Source organism: Thermobia domestica, chromosome 6, assembly GCF_964235325.1.
Source record: "Thermobia domestica chromosome 6, izTheDome1.hap1.1, whole genome shotgun sequence".
Taxonomy (NCBI): domain Eukaryota; kingdom Metazoa; phylum Arthropoda; class Insecta; order Zygentoma; family Lepismatidae; genus Thermobia; species Thermobia domestica.
In genome coordinates, this window is record NC_137459.1 from 70,332,160 (window position 1) to 70,350,249 (window position 18,090).

Below are 18,090 nucleotides of genomic sequence, written 5' to 3' on the forward strand. Positions count from 1 at the left end.
TTACATAAATCTAATTTCCGGTAGAAAGAACGGGCATTTCAGCTAGTAACAAACTAAAAAGATACTATAAATACAGATACCTATCAATTTAATGGAAGCACACGGGATATCTGAGTTTGTAACGGTCATGTGACAACCATAGCTCCAGTGTTGTTGGTAGTGTGTTACGCAAACTCAGTGTTACATGAGAAACAGTAGAACGGTATTGTGCAATAAACTCAACAGTCGGTGATGGTGTAAAATGTGCGACTTCTCTGATTTCCAAAGAGATCAAGTATTTGGTGCTTGGTTATTTGGTGCGAACGTCACGAAAGTGGTAGGTGCGCTATGTATGTTGTTAAGGACGTGTGCAAGGTAATTGCATCCTACAAAACTCACTGTAAAACCACATCGACGAAGAGGAGCAGTGGTCAGATGAAAATCCTCAGTGGCATTCCCATCGTGAAATAAAGCATATTATCACTCAGAACCGTCGTGTGACTGCGATGTAAGTCACGGAGGAACTCAGTCAGCACCCCCCGAAAATTTTGTCGACAATAAGTGTCTGCTGCTAGTTACGTGACATGGAGATACGGGGTCGGATTGGACGAGCGAGACCGCTGATAAGAGATCACCACGCTTTAGCACGACGCCAGTGGTGCCGCGAACATGCAGCATGAACCGCTGATGAGTGAAAATGTGATGGTTAGATGAATCATCGTTAACTTTATTTCAAAGTACGGACCGTGCTTGTGTGGCGGACGCCGAAAGAAGCGTATGATCCACAGTGTCTCTGCTCAACTGTGAAACATGCCGACGCCTCTGTGGTGCTATGGCCTGTAAAATCTTAGTTTCCAGTGGATCCTGTGCTCACGCTTACCGGTTATGTCACTATCCGTAATTATGATGTCAGTTTAGGGGTCATGTTCTTCCTATGGTTCAGGTGGTTTAGGGCAGAGATGATAATGATAATAAGCCCATTCACACAACTGGAGCTATTGCGGCGTTGTTTGAGGAATATTAGGGATAAATTAAGCACCTACCCTGGCTCACCCAATACCCAGATCTGAACATTTGTGATCCGTTTTGGAGACATGATTTTGTCGCAGATTTCCACCTTCATCCTCTCTTACAAAAGGCACTGCACGCAGAGTGGCGTAATTCCAGTAATTCCACTTGCTACCATTCAGGACATCTATGACTCCATTCCACATCACATTTGGCCTGTTCTGACGGCAAAGGTGTTCTAACTTTATATTAGTCCGGGAAGTTGTACTATTGTATTAGTTTTTCTGATGTTACTATTGAATTGAGAAGTATCGGTGTGCATATATATATGGTATGCAATTGTGCCTTAAGTATTATTTATTTTGTGTGCCTGTTAACGTTTGAAGCATGACGGCGCAAAAATTCTAATTTTATACATAAAATTGTGTATAAAAGCTTTGCGCTTCATTTTACCTGTTAAAGGAAAGAAAAATTAAAACGAATGTGTTGTGCTTTAAAAAGATGGTTTTCAATATTTTTAAACTCGCTTATTTTATTTTTAGATTGCACATGTTAAGTGAAATTAAGAGATGTGCTGACTTGACAAATTCGTTTCTCAGCCACCAAACTACTGATGAAGTTTTGGATGGACATTTGAAAGTATTGTTCGATGATTGGAATGTAAGACTTGATGTTGTTCGTCAAACTTCAAGAATAATCCAACCTATATTGGATATGAGAAGAAGTGTGTTAACACTGATGAGGGGTCGTTTCGGTTCAAATGAAAGTCTTTGTGCTTTAATCACTGAAGAAATTGGAAAGCTTCACTTAAAAAGTGCTCAGATAGCAAGCAAGTAAGTTTTTAAAAGTAAATTTTTCAGCTTTATACAGGAGTTTAGAAAGCTATTTTTGTTTGTAACTTACGTAACATTTTTTCTGCTTCTGTAATAAGTGTGTGCTTTGTAATGCTATTTCGAATCAACACAACTTATTTTGCTGTTGTTGTAATTTTTCTTACATATACTGAGTTAGTGTGTGTAGCAGTTTGAGTAACATCTCGCTTCTATTTAACTAGAAGAAATGGTTAGTTTAAAAGAGACTGTTTATTACTCACCAAAAAGCTTAGAAATCCGACAAAGATAAAGCAAAATGAAATGAAATCTTTGAGTTTAACGTCCCACGGTTATGTCGGTTAGGCTAAAGGAGACGGTGATGATGAGTAATGAATGAAATGGTGGAATGAAGAAAGTGGGAGGAAACGGTTGAACCCCGAGAAAACCCACGCACACGGGGTTTGTCCACCACAAAGTTCACTTGACGGGGGCTGGGATCGAACCCGGGAACCCAAGCACCAGAGGTGAACGCTCTACCATTGAGCCACCGCGGCCCCAACAAAGGTAAAGAAAACTACATATGTTTAATCCGTACAAAACTCAAGTCAAATAATTGAATGAATTCCATTTTATTACAATGTAAGTAAATCTTCCATGAATCGATTGTCAGAAACCAGTCTTTAAGTATATGAAGAACTGACTTTTGTTCTATTAAGGTTCTTCACTACAGCGAAATTAAACTACCGCTAATTTTAGAGTTTTTCTGTAATATTTTCAAAACAAATAAAAATATTCGAAAATCAGAAACGTAGTAAACTAGACAGTATGATTTTACATGTGATATACCGTTATCACAACTTATCTATCTATCTGCTTTCGATTTGCAACTGTAGACAGATTTAGCTTTTTTTTGGGGGGGAAGGGGGGGAATTCTGCAAATAGCGGCATACCAAAAGCAGATAGATGAATTTTGGTAAAGGTAGGACATTCAAAATCGTATTGTATAGTTCACTACGTTTCTACTTTTCGAATATTTTTGTTTTGAAAATATTACAGAAAAACTATAAAATTAGTCGTAGTTTAATTTTGCTGTAGTGAAGACCTTTAGTAGCGCTTTAGCTATTGCAAATGAAGTGTGAATTATACGGTGTCACGTCAGAAGGGCCCGGACAGAAAGGCCAGAGTCGTGAAGGCCTGAGTCAGAAGGATCCTGCGATAAAAGGGCCTGGGTCAAAACGGTCCCGCGACAAAAGAGTCTCATGTCAAAATATCCTAAGATATAGCCCGAAAAGCTTGAAAAGTATAATAATGCGATGAAGAATATTTTGTGGACAGTACCTGATTCATTTGTGTTAAAAGAACATGCATGTCGATTTGTATACAGGAATTGTCAAAAGTATTACGACAGACCAGTAATAACGATACGCGTGGACGGAGGAAAAGTAAATCTTGTAGGTGGGTATTGATGCGAAAACTGCACTCAATGGGGTATAGACCTCAAGACAGATACCTTGGATTCCGCCATATTGGGTATCACACAATATTTTTTTAAATGGAAAGTTGTATTTTTAATACATCAATTTAGGCTAGAATCTTCTCAAATGAGAATGCGATATATATATATATATATATATATATATATATATATATATATATATATATATATATATATATATATATATATATATATTTTAAATCTATCTATCTATCTTCATTCCTTTACGAGATAGGTTGTACCGTGTTTGACATTTGTATCTAGGAGGCAAAAGTATCTGGATAGGTAATTATAACGAGGCAGGTGGACGGAGGAAAGGGAAAGGCTGCAGTATGTATTGATGCGAAAATTGCGTTAAGTGAGGGCGTGGACATCATGGCAGCCATCTTGGATTCCGCCACATTGGATATCAGACAGTATTCTGTAAATGGAAAGGATATGTGTGCCATATCAATATTGGTTAGGATCTTTTCATAAATGAGAATCTGAACTCACTTTTCACCTATCGCTAATCCTTTACGGGATAGAATGTGCTACGTTTAACATTAAAAATTTAGATGTATCTGAAAGGTTTACTATGTTCCTGTGAGCAACTGTATAGTGCATATTACAGAGAGTATGAACAAGAAGATATGACATTTATTTGCACTTTGTCGCTTGTCTGGCAATAGGTCACTCGGTCGTAAAAGTTGGAAAGTGCATGCTGTAGCATATCACGAGGAAGTCTTCTTGTGTCTTTCACAGTACGATGCCGTAAGTGATTCAAGGTGTGTGGTTTGTTGTGATGCAACGTGTTCTTAATGTACCTCTATGGAAGGAATTCCAGAACTTATAGATCGGAAAATTTTGTAGGCCATCCGATGGCACCTCGTCTTCTAATCCATCGTTGTGAAATTATTTTATCTCTTATGTAAGTATTGTCAAAAATTCAATCCATAGTGTGGCGACGCTCCAGACTGTTGGATTCAAACGCTATCAAAATTACATCTGGAGACTTGATAGCAGGAAGAATGTGTTTACGAAGCACTGTCAAATATTTCTCACCTGTCAGATTGCAGTCAATGAAAAAAAAAGGATCAATAATGATCTTTCTTATCATCCTACCCAAATATTCAGTTTTCCGACATCCAATGCGGGTTTCCATTGATCCAATAGGTAAGCTTTTCCATTATCAAATGCGGTTTATGTCAGTTTACGTGACCATTCAAAGTAAATGTCGTTTCATCAGAGAATACAATATCACTTACATTAATACTTGTGTCATCGATATTTTGCATCATTACTTCCTAAAATTCATTGCGGTGTCGAAAGTCATTTGCCGTCAGCTCGTCTACTAAACACACTTTGTAAGGTTTAAAACTACTTCGTACTAGAATTCGTTGGACTGAACTCTGATCCATGAATAGAAACGATTTCGTATTTCCTTTTATTTGGCTTCTTCCTTAAACCTACACAGAGCTACAAATAACCACTAAGGCTCCTTTACATAATACTTCAATAACTGCCAATTGAATTACTCACTAAAAGTACTCATTATCACGTATCTTCTCAATGTTGTACAGTCAGCGACAAAAGTTCTTTCGGTTTGATGAAATTAGTTTCGTAAATAACTTCAGAATGAAAGAACAATTTGAGTATAGTTTTCAGTAAATTAAAAAAAGAATGTAATTTTCTGTACGTTCCAGCCTTGCAACCCGGTGAAACTGTGTACGTTCCACCGTTATTTCCAAAATAAATTTTACTAAATAGATGGAAAGAGCTTGTGTCGCTGACGGTACAGCTAAAGTCACCTGACTTATCTGACCTAGTTCACACAGCATAAACCATAGCAAAACCTTATTTCAGGGTATGTGTCAACATTCTCAAACGCTTTCCTTCTAAGTATAACCACCACTTCCAACATTAACTTTCGGCCCCCACCAGCTGACACATTTGTCGCAAGATACAGAATCTCACATTAATATTGAAACTCTTGGATTTCTTTTTTTAAAAATAATTGTACGAGATATTTAATACGTACACACGCATACACATATCCCCCTCCCATACACACACACGTATTTGCGAAACTTATAAAAATCATTCAATGAATATAAACTATAAAGTAAGAATAAAAGTAAAATATACCAAATTAAATTTGCATGTGTCATTCTGTATTTCACTCATCACATTAATATTCAAACATCATGAAACAAACAATTATCAAATGTCCTCTACAGTTATTCTCTCCCTCTAAGCTAAAACAGTTATTACTTAATAGCAAACATACGATAATTTATAACTTCCTTTATGCGTTTCAGCATGTAAGGTTTAAAATATTGTTCCACGCTGTGCGTGATACTTTTTTTCAAACCTTCTTTCACCGTAATTCGTACATATTGACCTTACGTTGCAGTTTGTTCCAAAGAGTCTCAGTGGGGTTAAAGTTGGTACTTTGGGCTGGGATTTCGCGCACTTTTCGACAGTTGTAAAACAATCATTTCCTTACAACATACACTTTGTATTTGGAATTAATATTTTGATAAAATTATAAGTGCTCCCCATTCTCAATTTTCCGCTGCTATTTGGTTAATATTTGTCCTAAAAACGTTAAGATATATTTCTTGTGTCATAATCTCGTCAACACACACTAACTCTTCAACATCTGATGAACATATATAACCTAAACTATTACACTTCCTCCTCCGTGTTTTACAGTAGGCAGAAGTTCGTGATACTTAGCTCTGAATTTATTTGTCGAAAAACTATCATTCTATCATCATACCCATGCAGGTTCAAGTTAGATTCGTCGGTAAACAACATATATTCCTGCGAATTTTTGGGTTATCTACGAAAGCTCTAGAAAACTTAAGTATCATATTTCTTAATTTGGATAATATATATTCTAGCTATTCTACCATTTTATCCTTACCATATTAACCTCACACAGCACAATACCCCGACAATATAAAACATTGCTACCAGCCTCTTCTATTGGAACGAAGTTGTTGAGCTCAACTGAATGTTCGAAACTTTGCACATTAAGAGCATTCTTATTATTTTATAATCGTAAAGTAACAATTAACAACCAGTATACTTATTACTAAAGTATGTTATACCTACTATTAACACATCTGGAAATTCACCCCACAATATTTTACAAACGCAAGCAAACGAACAGAAACGTGAAGAATATGATGAACGCCCTCTTTATTACTTGCCTATCCCGATACTTTTTTCTACTAGGAATAAATGTCAAACGTAGCATACGCTATCTCGTAAACGAACAGCGGTCGGTCAAAAATCAGTTCAGATTCTCGTTTGTAGTAAGATTCTAGCCTAAATTTATGTGACGCACACACCTCTTTCTATTTAAAAATATTGTGTGATATACAAAATGCAGAATTCAAGATGGCCATGATATACACACAATGATTCAACGCTTTTTATTTTTTTTTCTTACACCAATACCAAATTGTAACATTTACTTTTCCTCCGTTCAAGCGTCTTTTTATTACTACCCTGTCATGAATCTCATGATATTTTTTTCTATTAGATACATATGTCAAACACAGCACACCCTATCTCATAAACAGGTAGCGATGGGTCAAAAATGAGTTTACATTCTCCTTTGTGGGAATATTCAAGCCTAAATTGAACTATAAAATCATACCCTTTTCCATTAAAATAATAATAACAATAATCTAATATAAATAAAATAAAGAGTTTGTTTATCTGTCTGTCTGTGTATGGCCTGGGGACCAGACGAGTGGACCAAGAGTTACCAAATTTTGGTCAGGGGTACCTTGGCACAGGCCCCAGATCAAGACGAAGCCCTTTTTTCAAATTTCGAACCAGGGGTGCGTTTACCGGAACCGGCTTGGGAACCAGACAAATTGACCGAGAGTTGCCAAATTTTAGTCACGAATACCTTGGTCCAGGCTCCAGACCAAAGTTAAACGTTTTTGTCAAAATTCGAACCAGGGGGGCGTTTACCGGGACATGTAAAAGTAGTAGAAAATGACCGATATTAGCGACGAATTCATAGTTTTCGCGGTCGCTGAAATCAATGGTAAAACTCCGATCGCATTAACTTCCAAATTCACGCTATTCGGCTCCGGGCCGGGGGTCACCGGGGGCAGGGGTGGACTGAGATACCAAGACACATAAAAGTAATCCAAAATGACCGATATGTGTGTCAAATCCATAGTTTTCGCTGTCGCTGAAATCAGTTGTGACACTTCCATTAGCGGTGACTTGCAAATTTAGTTACAATTGCATGCGGGCCGGGAGTCAGCGGGGGGAGGGGGGGAGAGAAAGGAAGGAATCCGAAACATGTAAAAAAAATAGCCCAAAATGACCGATATTAGTATCAAATTCAGTTTTCGCGGTCGCTGAGATCAATAGTGATACTCCCACAGGCGTTGACTTCCAAATACAGCCCCCGTGCGAAGCATGAGTATATTCAACTAGTAAATAAATAAATAAAAAATATGTGATATGCAATTGGCGAAATTTAAGATGGCTTCCACGGTGGCCACACTCCCAAGCAATGCAGTATTTACAGTAATACCAATTGCAGGATTTGCTTTTCCTCCGTCTATGAGTGTCATTATTACTGGCCTGTCCCAATACTTTCGCCTAACGATGTATACAGATCGTTAATGTGTATGTTCTTACAAAAAAATTAAACAGGTGCTTTCCATAGAATATTTTTCATACTAATAAGTATTTTTATATTTTGATCCAGGTGTGGAAATGGAATTTCAGACGTGTAGGAACAGTTATTAACAGATAGTCTGATCGGGCTATGTCATGTCACGAGAATACAAGCCCAGAGAGACGGGGACGCTAGCAAACTTTCACGGAGAACCGACCTACGTGATAGCGATTGTCCCTGATGCTACATCTCTAAGTACTTGAAGGAGCAATGCGAGCATATAACACTCCATCGTCATTTGACTCAATACTTCAACCGAAACGCGAAATAGAATATTGATTCACTTTTCAGGTGATATGACGTATGTTCTTTATACACTGGTGTAGGTCAGATACTACCATCTTCGTGTGTGTGGGGGGGGCACGATGGCTCAGTGATAGAGCACTTTCCTGTGGTGGTTCATGGTTAGATCCCCGGCCAAGTAAGTTAGTGGTGGACAACATCTTGTCCGTGGGTTTTCTCGAGGTACTCCCGTCTCCTCCCACTTTCTCATTCCGCCAATTCCATCATCAATCACTTGCTTTAAGCATCGTCTTCTTTAGGCTCAAGGGCATAATCGCGGGACATTAAACTGAAAGATTTCTTTTCATTTTATTATATTCGTGCATGCAGTCTGTTGATGTAATTTTCCCATACAAACGTGCAAAGATTATTGTATTGAATAATCGTGTCTTGTTGACTCAACTCTCGGTAAACATGAAGCGCATCCAAAAAGTAAGTTCCGATGGGCTGTAAAATGAAACACGTACATCAGATTTATTATTATTATTATTATTATTATTATTATTATTATTATTATTATTATTATTATTATTATTATTATTATTATTATTATTATTAACAACAACAACAACAACAACAACTACTACTACTACTTCGTCTTCTTCTTCGTCGTCGTCGTCTTCTTCTTTGGAGGTAGTGATACATAACCTACATTTACGCATATTCATTGTCCTTGTTGAGGCTTTTGCCGTAACGTGGCACGGTTTTTGGTATGTCTGTGTCAAAGAATTCTACCGGCATTACTGGAACCAGAATGTCACAAGCATGAATAATTCAGTCGCGGTGTTGAAATGGTGTCTGGGGAGGTATCGCTTCAGGTGGAGAAACGGGTGGAAGCAGATACGGATTAAGGGGGGGGCTCAAGAGGGCTGTAGCCCCGGGCCTCCACTCTGATCAAACTCTCAACTTGCTGTCTAAAAAGAATCATACAAGATACAATCATCATTATAAGATAAAATATGACCAAAAATATGAAACAAATTTCTTCGTTTGTTACATCCACCGTCTTGATAGATTAGCATAGATCAGTTTTAAAAAAAGGAAGCGAAGTCAGCAGAGGCCACATATTTTTTCTAGCTCCGGGCCTCCGGATGAATTAATCTAGCCCTGGATGGAAGTCGCTGGGCGCGAGGTGAGGACCTGTAGAAGGAATGGTCAAAGATATTTCAGACACATAGTTTTGGAATAGGCTTGATGTATGGAGATATGTGTTATCGTGCAATAATTATTCCTTCGCTCAGCATTTCACCTCTCTTGTTCAGGATCGCCTTCCATAGTTGTCTCTTAGTGTTCACAATTCCGTTAGGCAGTGTTAGTGTGCCCTTGGTATAAGAACTGGATTAGGAAGACACCCTGTTTGTCCAGAACACCTGCACAACACTTTGACGTTAAACAAGATTTGTTTGAATTCGGTCTTAAGGAGCCAATCGCTGTGTTGTCAGTGCATGGACTGCTGTTTTGTTTCTATCGTAGGTCACTTATGTTTTGTCCCAGGAGACGATCGCCAAGGATTGGTCACCTTCCTGGTGATAATGCAGCAGAAAGATCAAGGAGGTTCCTAGACGCTTCTTGTGTTCTGCTGTGAGTTGTTTTCAATCCCATTGTGCACACTTCTTGTGCGGACATAACTCGGAAGAAAGTGGCAGTAAAAATAAATTAAAAATTTAGCGAATTTGATTGTTATCACAACCTAAACTTCATGCAAATCCTAATCGCTCCTTAGTTGTAGGTTTGGAGGAAATTGCAAAGAAAAATAGTTTTAATTAAAGGAATCCGTTTCTTATCACATCGAACCATCAAAATGTCAACCAAATCCTCATTGTTTCCCAGGTATAAGCTCTTGCGAAGATGTAGTAGAAAGTAATTGAAAATGGCGCGCATTTGATCCGCACACAAAACATGAATTAAAGGTAAGGTTTTAAACTACTTCGTACTAGAATTCGTTGGACTGAACTCTGATCCATGAATAGAAACGATTTCGTATTTCCTTTTATTTGGCTTCTTCCTTAAACCTACACAGAGCTACAAATAACCACTAAGGCTCCTTTACATAATACTTCAATAACTGCCAATTACTCACTACTCACTACTCAATTTGAATTACTCACTAAAAGTACTCATTATCACGTATCTTCTCAATGTTGTACAGTCAGCGACAAAAGTTCTTTCGGTTTGATGAAATTAGTTTCGTAAATAACTTCAAAATGAAAGAACAATTTGAGTATAGTTTTCAGTAAATTAAAAAAAAAAATGTAATTTTCTGTACGTTCCAGCCTTGCAACTCGGTGAAACTGTGTACGTTCCACCGTTATTTCCAAAATAAATTTTACTAAATAGATGGAAAGAGCTTGTGTCGCTGACGGTACAGCTAAAGTCACCTGACTTATCTGACCTAGTTCACACAGCATAAACCATAGCAAAACCTTATTTCAGGGTATGTGTCAACATTCTCAAACGCTTTCCTTCTAAGTATAACCACCACTTCCAACACTAACTTTCGGCCCTTACCAGCTGACACATTTGTCGCAAGATACAGAATCTCACATTAATATTGAAACTCTTGGATTTCTTTTTTTTAAAAATAATTGTACGAGATATTTAATACGTACACACGCATACACATATTCCCCTCCCATACACACACTCGTATTTGCGAAACTTATAAAAATCATTCAATGAATATAAACTATAAAGTAAGAATAAAAGTAAAATATACCAAATTAAATTTGCATGTGTCATTCTGTGTTTCACTCATCACATTAATATTCAAACATCATGAAACAAACTATTATCAAATGTCCTCTAAAGTTATTTTCTCCCTCTAAGCTAATACAGTTATTACTTAATAGCAAACATACGATGATTTATAACTTCCTTTATGCGTTTCAGCATGGTTGTTTACTGGTATAGTGTTGGGAAATATTGTTCCACGCTGTGCGTGATACTTTTTTCAAACCTTCTTTCACCGTAATTCGTACATATTGACCTTACGTTGCAGCTTGTTCCAAAGAGTCTCAGTGGGGTTAAAGTTGGTACTTTGGGCTGGGATTTCGCTCACTTTTCGACAGTTGTAAAACAATCATTTCCTTACAACATACACTTTGTATTTGGAATTAATATTTTGATAAAATTATAAGTGCTCCCCATTCTCAATTTTCCGCTGCTATTTGGTTAATATTTGTCCTAAAAACGTTAAGATATATTTCTTGTATCATAATCTCGTCAACACACACTAACTCTTCAACATCTGATGAACATATATAACCTAAACTATTACACTTCCTCCTCCGTGTTTTACAGTAGGCAGAAGTTCGTGATACTTAGCTCTGAATTTATTTGTCGAAAAACTATCATTCTATCATCATACCCATGCAGGTTCAAGTTAGATTCGTCGGTAAACAACATATATTCCTGCGAATTTTTGGGTTATCTACGAAAGCTCTAGAAAACTTAAGTATCATATTTCTTAATTTGGATAATATATATTCTAGCTATTCTACCATTTTATCCTTACCATATTAACCTCACACAGCACAATACCCCGACAATATAAAACATTGCTACCAGCCTCTTCTATTGGAACGAAGTTGTTGAGCTCAACTGAATGTTCGAAACTTTGCACATTAAGAGCATTCTTATTATTTTATAATCGTAAAGTAACAATTAACAACCAGTATACTTATTACTAAAGTATGTTATACCTACTATTAACACATCTGGAAATTCACCCCACAATATTTTACAAACGCAAGCAAACGAACAGAAACGTGAAGAATATGATGAACGCCCTCTTTATTACTTGCCTATCCCGATACTTTTTTCTACTAGGAATAAATGTCAAACGTAGCATACGCTATCTCGTAAACGAACAGCGGTCGGTCAAAAATCAGTTCAGATTCTCGTTTGTAGGAAGATTCTAGCCTAAATTTATGTGGCACACACACCTCTTTCTATTTAAAAAATATTGTGTGATATACAAAATGCAGAATTCAAGATGGCCATGATATACACACAATGATTCAACGCATTTTTTTTTTACACCAATACCAAATTGTAACATTTATTTTTCCTCCGTCCAAGCGTCTTTTTATTACTACATGAATCTCATGTCATGAATTCTGTCATGAATCTCATGATACTTTTTCTGTTAGATACATATATCAAACACAGCACGGGTACGTGACGTTTGGGCGCCGCCGGTTGGGCGCGGACGTTTGGGCCCCGCCGTTTGGGCACTGGACGTTTGGGCGCGAAGCCATTTGGGCGCCAGACGTTTGGGCGCGAGTTAAATTAAAAAGTGGTTGTGTTAGTCGCTGTATCCTAGGTTCGAATCAAGATATCACAAAGTGTCCACTGTAGTGGAAGTTCTTGAAATATACTGGATTTTGTTTTACATACTAGAAATATTGGAATTTGAAAATTCTAAAAACTTAATTAACAATTAAATTTTGTAAATTTAAGTTTCAACCAAAGTTAAGTGTGCTTTTTAATTGATAATTTTTCAAGCCAAAAATAACTAGACCAGACTAGATATGATTGACTACATTACATACATAGTGGACCTATTCCATTAAAGAACTTAAAGCAGACGGACTACTGTAGTTATGCAATCAGTGTGAATGTCAAACATTTTTAGTGGCTAAATGATCAATATATGTACACTATTATTTTTCACTTTGAAAACACACCTTTTTTTCCTTTCGCCACTTTCTTTAATGTAGATTAAATGCTCACTCTGGGACGAAAAGAAAGTGCGTTAAGTTTTGATTTTTATATTGGAATGTTAATTAAAAAAAAAAAGCGATACTAGAAATACGGCATACTGCAGTTCCTAAACTCAATGTCTTCGACACCCTGTATTAACATCTTTCCCTCAACTCGAATGGGCAGAAATCTTTTATTGGTAGTTCCTTATTGGACTTAAGGCAAACGTAATACGAAAGAAAACAAATTTTAATATTCGTAAGTATGTAATTACTATTTTTTTTTTTAAAAAAAATACAAAAATTAAATCAATATGTTTCAATTAACATTAACATAATTATTAACAGTTTGTCTTATTTCTTCATTTCCTAGTTTTCTTATATAATACAAAAATTAGATCAACATGCGAACAAGCGAAAAATCAATCCATGACGACATTATGGGCTAACCCTCTTAAATATTCAATGAATTCAACATTACCAAAATTATTTACAATTTTTCTGATTCTGTCATCGGCCTTTATGTATTTCCGTCTCTTTTTGGGTGGCTCTTCACCCCGCATCATTATTTCAAACACCAAATCTCTTTTCCTCTGCGTTCTCCTCAGAGCTTCGATGAGTCTCCAGATCGAAGGATGATCCATCTGCAACTCAGACTGCAACGCGCGGTGAGCAGCTTCTACCACATTGTTGGTCCTTGCTTGATCATTTTTGACCCTTTCATATACATTCCACATGTGAACAGGAAATATTGGAGATCTTCTAGTTCCATTTCGATTTAGTCTGCCTAAAAGAAAAAAAATCGATTAGTACAAAGTCATAAATAATTAGAATTAGCAGTAATTACTCCAGAAAGCAGTTTTCAATGGGAAATTTATGTGAAAATTATGAAGTTAGAAACTGTTAAGAAACTGATTACTGTATCTATGTATATTGTATGGGCGCACGAGAGGATATTTCAGATTATTTAAATATTGGTTACTTATTCTCTCGTGTGGGAATAACGTAATTACAAATTATTTTCAAAATTAATTATTATGTATATATATATAAAAATTAATATGCATTAATTAAATGAAAATCATATGTAAACCAAAGCTTTTGATTCGAATAACCACATACTAAAAGCTGAAAAAAAAAAAAATAAAAGAAAAGGAATGAATTCATACCTAAATAATTGTCCTCAAACCAGTCAATTAGAGGTTGCAGTTCAGCAGGCACGTAGGCTGCTACTGTGTCAAAAGCTTCGTTCAGTGCATGAATAGGTACAAAAGCCAAAGACATTATCATTCTGGCCTTGTGAGCAAAGTCAGGGTCGGTGTTGTACTGTGGCAGAAGAGATTCGGATCCTAACTTCTTTTTTAGATTTCTGGCGAGATGGAATAAACACCCAAATAACTGCGCATCTGGAAACACTTCCTGCACTGCTTGAAATAGAGCTATCTCAAAATCTATTGATACGGACTGTGGCTGAAAGTTTGGTAATTTTGATTTTAAAGCTGAAAACAACTTCACATAGACACGACGTTGTTTATTCGGCAGTAGACAGTAAAAAATTGGTAGCACAAATCCATGCCGCTCTCCCATCACTACAAAAATTTGGGAATACAACGCAGGCGCTTGACGGAAGGTACCGTCCATGTAAAATGTTTTGCATTGTCCAAGCCAGTTTGAGAATGTCTCTCTTCCGAAAACAAGAATTCGATCTTCATCTCCCGTATCAATGAGTAAGAAGCTTTCGGAAGTTCCGGGGCTAGGGTGATATAGCGTATATTCATGAGGAATAGTGAGTTCAGATAAGCTTCGTGGCTGAGGTGGGGCGGCGTGAACGTCTCTTCTTTTCCTTTGCACTAATTTTGTAAGGGCATCTACATTAGGCATCTTCCCTAGGACAGAAACAGGAAGCTCCTGGATTTCATTTGTAATAATCTGAGATGGCAGTTCTATCGTTGTCTCTGCCCTGCGTTTAATTGCATTTCGAACTCTTGCAACAAAAATTCCCGAAGCATCACTATCATGGTTGTGATCGTTCATTCTTCGTAGCACCTATGAAAAAAAAAAAACATATATATATATATATATATCATCGGAGCAGTGCACAACGCTAGGAGCGTTCAATACATTTGAAGTAACAAGTCACTGGCTTGATACGTACACTAACACACATAATAGACTCATTTTTTACGAATGTAACACGTCGAATTTTCAATAGTAATAATAATAAATCTTAAACGCAAGACTTGCAGGCAGATTTTCAAAACTGCAACCTGGATTGGTGGCGTAAACGTGACAACGCATTTTTCTTTTAGAATATGTCAAAAACTAGGCCTATATAGACGCAAACAAATTTGGTGTGTTTAAAATTGAGAATTTTAAAAATTTAAGTGTTTCCCATAGTTATACTGGGTCTGGGCATTCGTTTGTCAAAAGATACCCAAACCAGGCCTAAACAAATGCCACAAACGAAAAAAACAAAACGAACTATAGGCTTACTTTCTCAGTAATAATGAATGGTTTAGGGAGCGTGCGACGGGAACAACCCACTTATTACTATTAATGGCCAGACCAGGCCTAAGCAAACAAATTGTGTGAGCAAATTTTTAAAACTGAAACATGGACACGAAACTTGAAATTCCAAAATGTTAAAAATGTAGAAGACGGATGCCCAGAGTGCTCACGTTCTTACTTGGCCTGGACATTTGTCAAAAGGCGGCCATACGAGGCCTAAACCAAAGCCAGAAAAACGGAAGTACTTAACTATTTTTTAAAATTAATATTACTTTTCAAAATATTAATAAGATGAACATGCATTGCACTTTTTTACATTCAACCGATGTCGCAAACTATTTCCATAAATATTACGAACGAATATAATTATTGTTTATTGATAGATTAGTTAATATTGCAATTCAAATATAGAGTTATGCCCTTGAACTATGTATAAATGACATTTACTTACCTGCCCAGTTCTGGCGTCTGTGTGAACACGAGCTTTACACCTTTCCGCCTTTCTTTCACATCGCCAAAATTTTTTTGTTCCATCCACGCTGTCCTTGTCGAAAACATACTGAAACCCGTTGTCTGCTAATTTAAACCTTTCCCTTTTTGATAACACTTCCATACTTCACACTGAAATCAGACTGAGGAAACCACACTGACTAGACAAACACTAAAATCCTGCACAAGCCGACTCAGATATATAGGGAGCCTCATTAAAAGTATCGAAAATTAAACAAAACAATTGAAGTATTTTGATTGGCTGTTTATCATGAACAACGTATTCTGATTGGTCCTAGAGAGCCAATCAAAGCTTTCTTTGCTTTCTCGTCTTTCACAGCTTTTAGTTAGACGAGATGGTGCAGCAAATGCAAATTTTAAAAGATAAAACTACAGGATTTTTATTTAAATATTTTTTATTTAATTTAGATGAATAAATAAGATAGAGATAGAAAATAGATAAATAAATGAGGTGAGATAAAGATAGAAGTGGAGGAAATGTATGTATATATATATATATATATATATATATATATATATATATATATATATATATATCTTGATTCACGCTTAATTTTCAGGGCCTAGCCTACTTTATATGTCGTAAATTGTGATTTTTACTATGTACCTCGCGCCCAAACGTCTGGCGCCCAAACGGCTTTGCGCCCAAACGTCTGGCGCCCAAACGGCGGAGCCCAAACGTCCGCGCCCAAATGGCAGCGCCCAAACGTCCTGTCCCGCACAGCACACCCTATCTCATAAACAGGTAGCGATGGGCCAAAAATGAGTTTACATTCTCCCTTGTGGGAATATTCAAGCCTAAATTGAACTATAAAATCATACCCTTTTCCATTAAAATAATAATAACAATAATCTAATAAATAAAATAAAGAGTTTGTTTGTGTGTCTGTTTGTCTGTCTGTCTGTCTGTGTATGACCTGGGGACCAGACGAGTGGACCGAGAATTACCAAATTTCGGTCAGGGGTACCTTGGCACAGGCCCCAGATCAAGACGAAGCCCTTTTTTCAAATTTCGAACCAGGGGGGGCGTTTACCGGAACCGGCTTGGGAACCAGACAAATTGACCGAGAGTTGCCAAATTTTAGTCACGAATACCTTGGCCCAGGCTCCAGACCAAAGTTAAACGTTTTTGTCAAAATTCGAACCAGGGGGGCGTTTACCGGGACATGTAAAAGTAGTAGAAAATGACCGATATTAGCGACGAATTCATAGTTTTCGCGGTCGCTGAAATCAATGGTAAAACTCCGATCGCATTAACTTCTAAATTCTCGCTATTCGGCTCCGGGCCGGGGGTCACCGGGGGCAAAGGGTGGACTGAGATACTAAAACACATAAAAGTAATCCACAATGACCGATATGTGTGTCAAATCCATAGTTTTCGCTGTCGCTGAAATCAGTTGTGACACTTCCATTAGCGGTGACTTGCAAATTTAGTTACAATTGCATGCGGGCCGGGAGTCAGCGGGGGGGGGGGGGAGAAAGGAAGGAATCCGAAACATGTAAAAAATAGCCCAAAATGACCGATATTAGTATCAAATTCAGTTTTCGCGGTCGCTGAGATCAATGGTGATACTCCCACAGGCGTTGACTTCCAAATACAGCCCCCGTGCGAAGCATGAGTATATTCAACTAGTAAATAAATAAATAAAAAAAATATGTGATATGCAATTGGCGGAATTTAAGATGGCTTCCACGGTGGCCACACTCCCAAGCAATGCAGTATTTACAGTAATACCAATTGCAGGATTTTCTTTTCCTCCGTCTATGAGTGTCATTATTACTGGCGTGTCCGAATACTTTCGTCTAACGATGTATACAGATCGTTAACGTGTATGTTCTTACAACAAAATTAAACAGGTGCTTTCCATAAAATATTTTTCATACTAATAAGTATTTTTATATTTTGATCCAGGTGTGGAAATGGAATGTCAGAAGTATAGGAACAGTTATTAACAGATAGTCTGATCGGGCTATTCACGTCACAAGAATACAAGCCCAGAGAGACGGGGACGCTAGCAAACTTTCACGGAGAACCAACCTACGTGATAGCGATTGTTCCTGATGCTACATCTCTAAATACTTGAAGGAGCAATG

General features: G+C 37.2%; 2 protein-coding genes across 4 annotated transcripts in view; one reads left to right on the plus strand and one right to left on the minus strand.

Moving 5' to 3' along the window:
* LOC145688047 (serine/threonine-protein kinase ATR-like) overlaps positions 1-18,090 on the plus strand; it is a 297,516-nt gene that overhangs the window by 219,701 nt on the left and 59,725 nt on the right. For all 3 annotated transcript variants that reach the window (XM_081761752.1, XM_081761751.1, XM_081761753.1), the window contains one exon: positions 1,530-1,820. In XM_081761752.1, the coding sequence (XP_081617878.1) occupies positions 1,530-1,820 (291 nt within the window). The remainder of the gene's footprint in view (positions 1-1,529; positions 1,821-18,090) is intronic.
* On the minus strand, positions 13,259-16,442 carry LOC145687683 (uncharacterized). Its single transcript, XM_081761138.1, has 3 exons — positions 15,938-16,442; positions 14,148-15,024; positions 13,259-13,765 (listed from the first exon to the last, which is right to left on the minus strand). Exons 1-3 carry the CDS (start codon positions 16,097-16,099, stop codon positions 13,401-13,403), a joined length of 1,404 nt encoding a protein of 467 aa, XP_081617264.1. The 5' UTR covers positions 16,100-16,442; the 3' UTR covers positions 13,259-13,400.

Coding starts and splice junctions, on each gene's coding strand:
- LOC145687683 (XM_081761138.1), bottom strand. CDS start 16,099: ATGGAAGTGTTATCAAAAAGGGAAAGGTTTAAATTAGCAGACAACGGG. Junction 15,025..15,937: donor CAGACGCCAGAACTGGGCAG/GTAAGTAAATGT, acceptor TTTTTTTCATAG/GTGCTACGAAGAATGAACGA. Junction 13,766..14,147: donor GTTTGAGGACAATTATTTAG/GTATGAATTCAT, acceptor TTTTTCTTTTAG/GCAGACTAAATCGAAATGGA.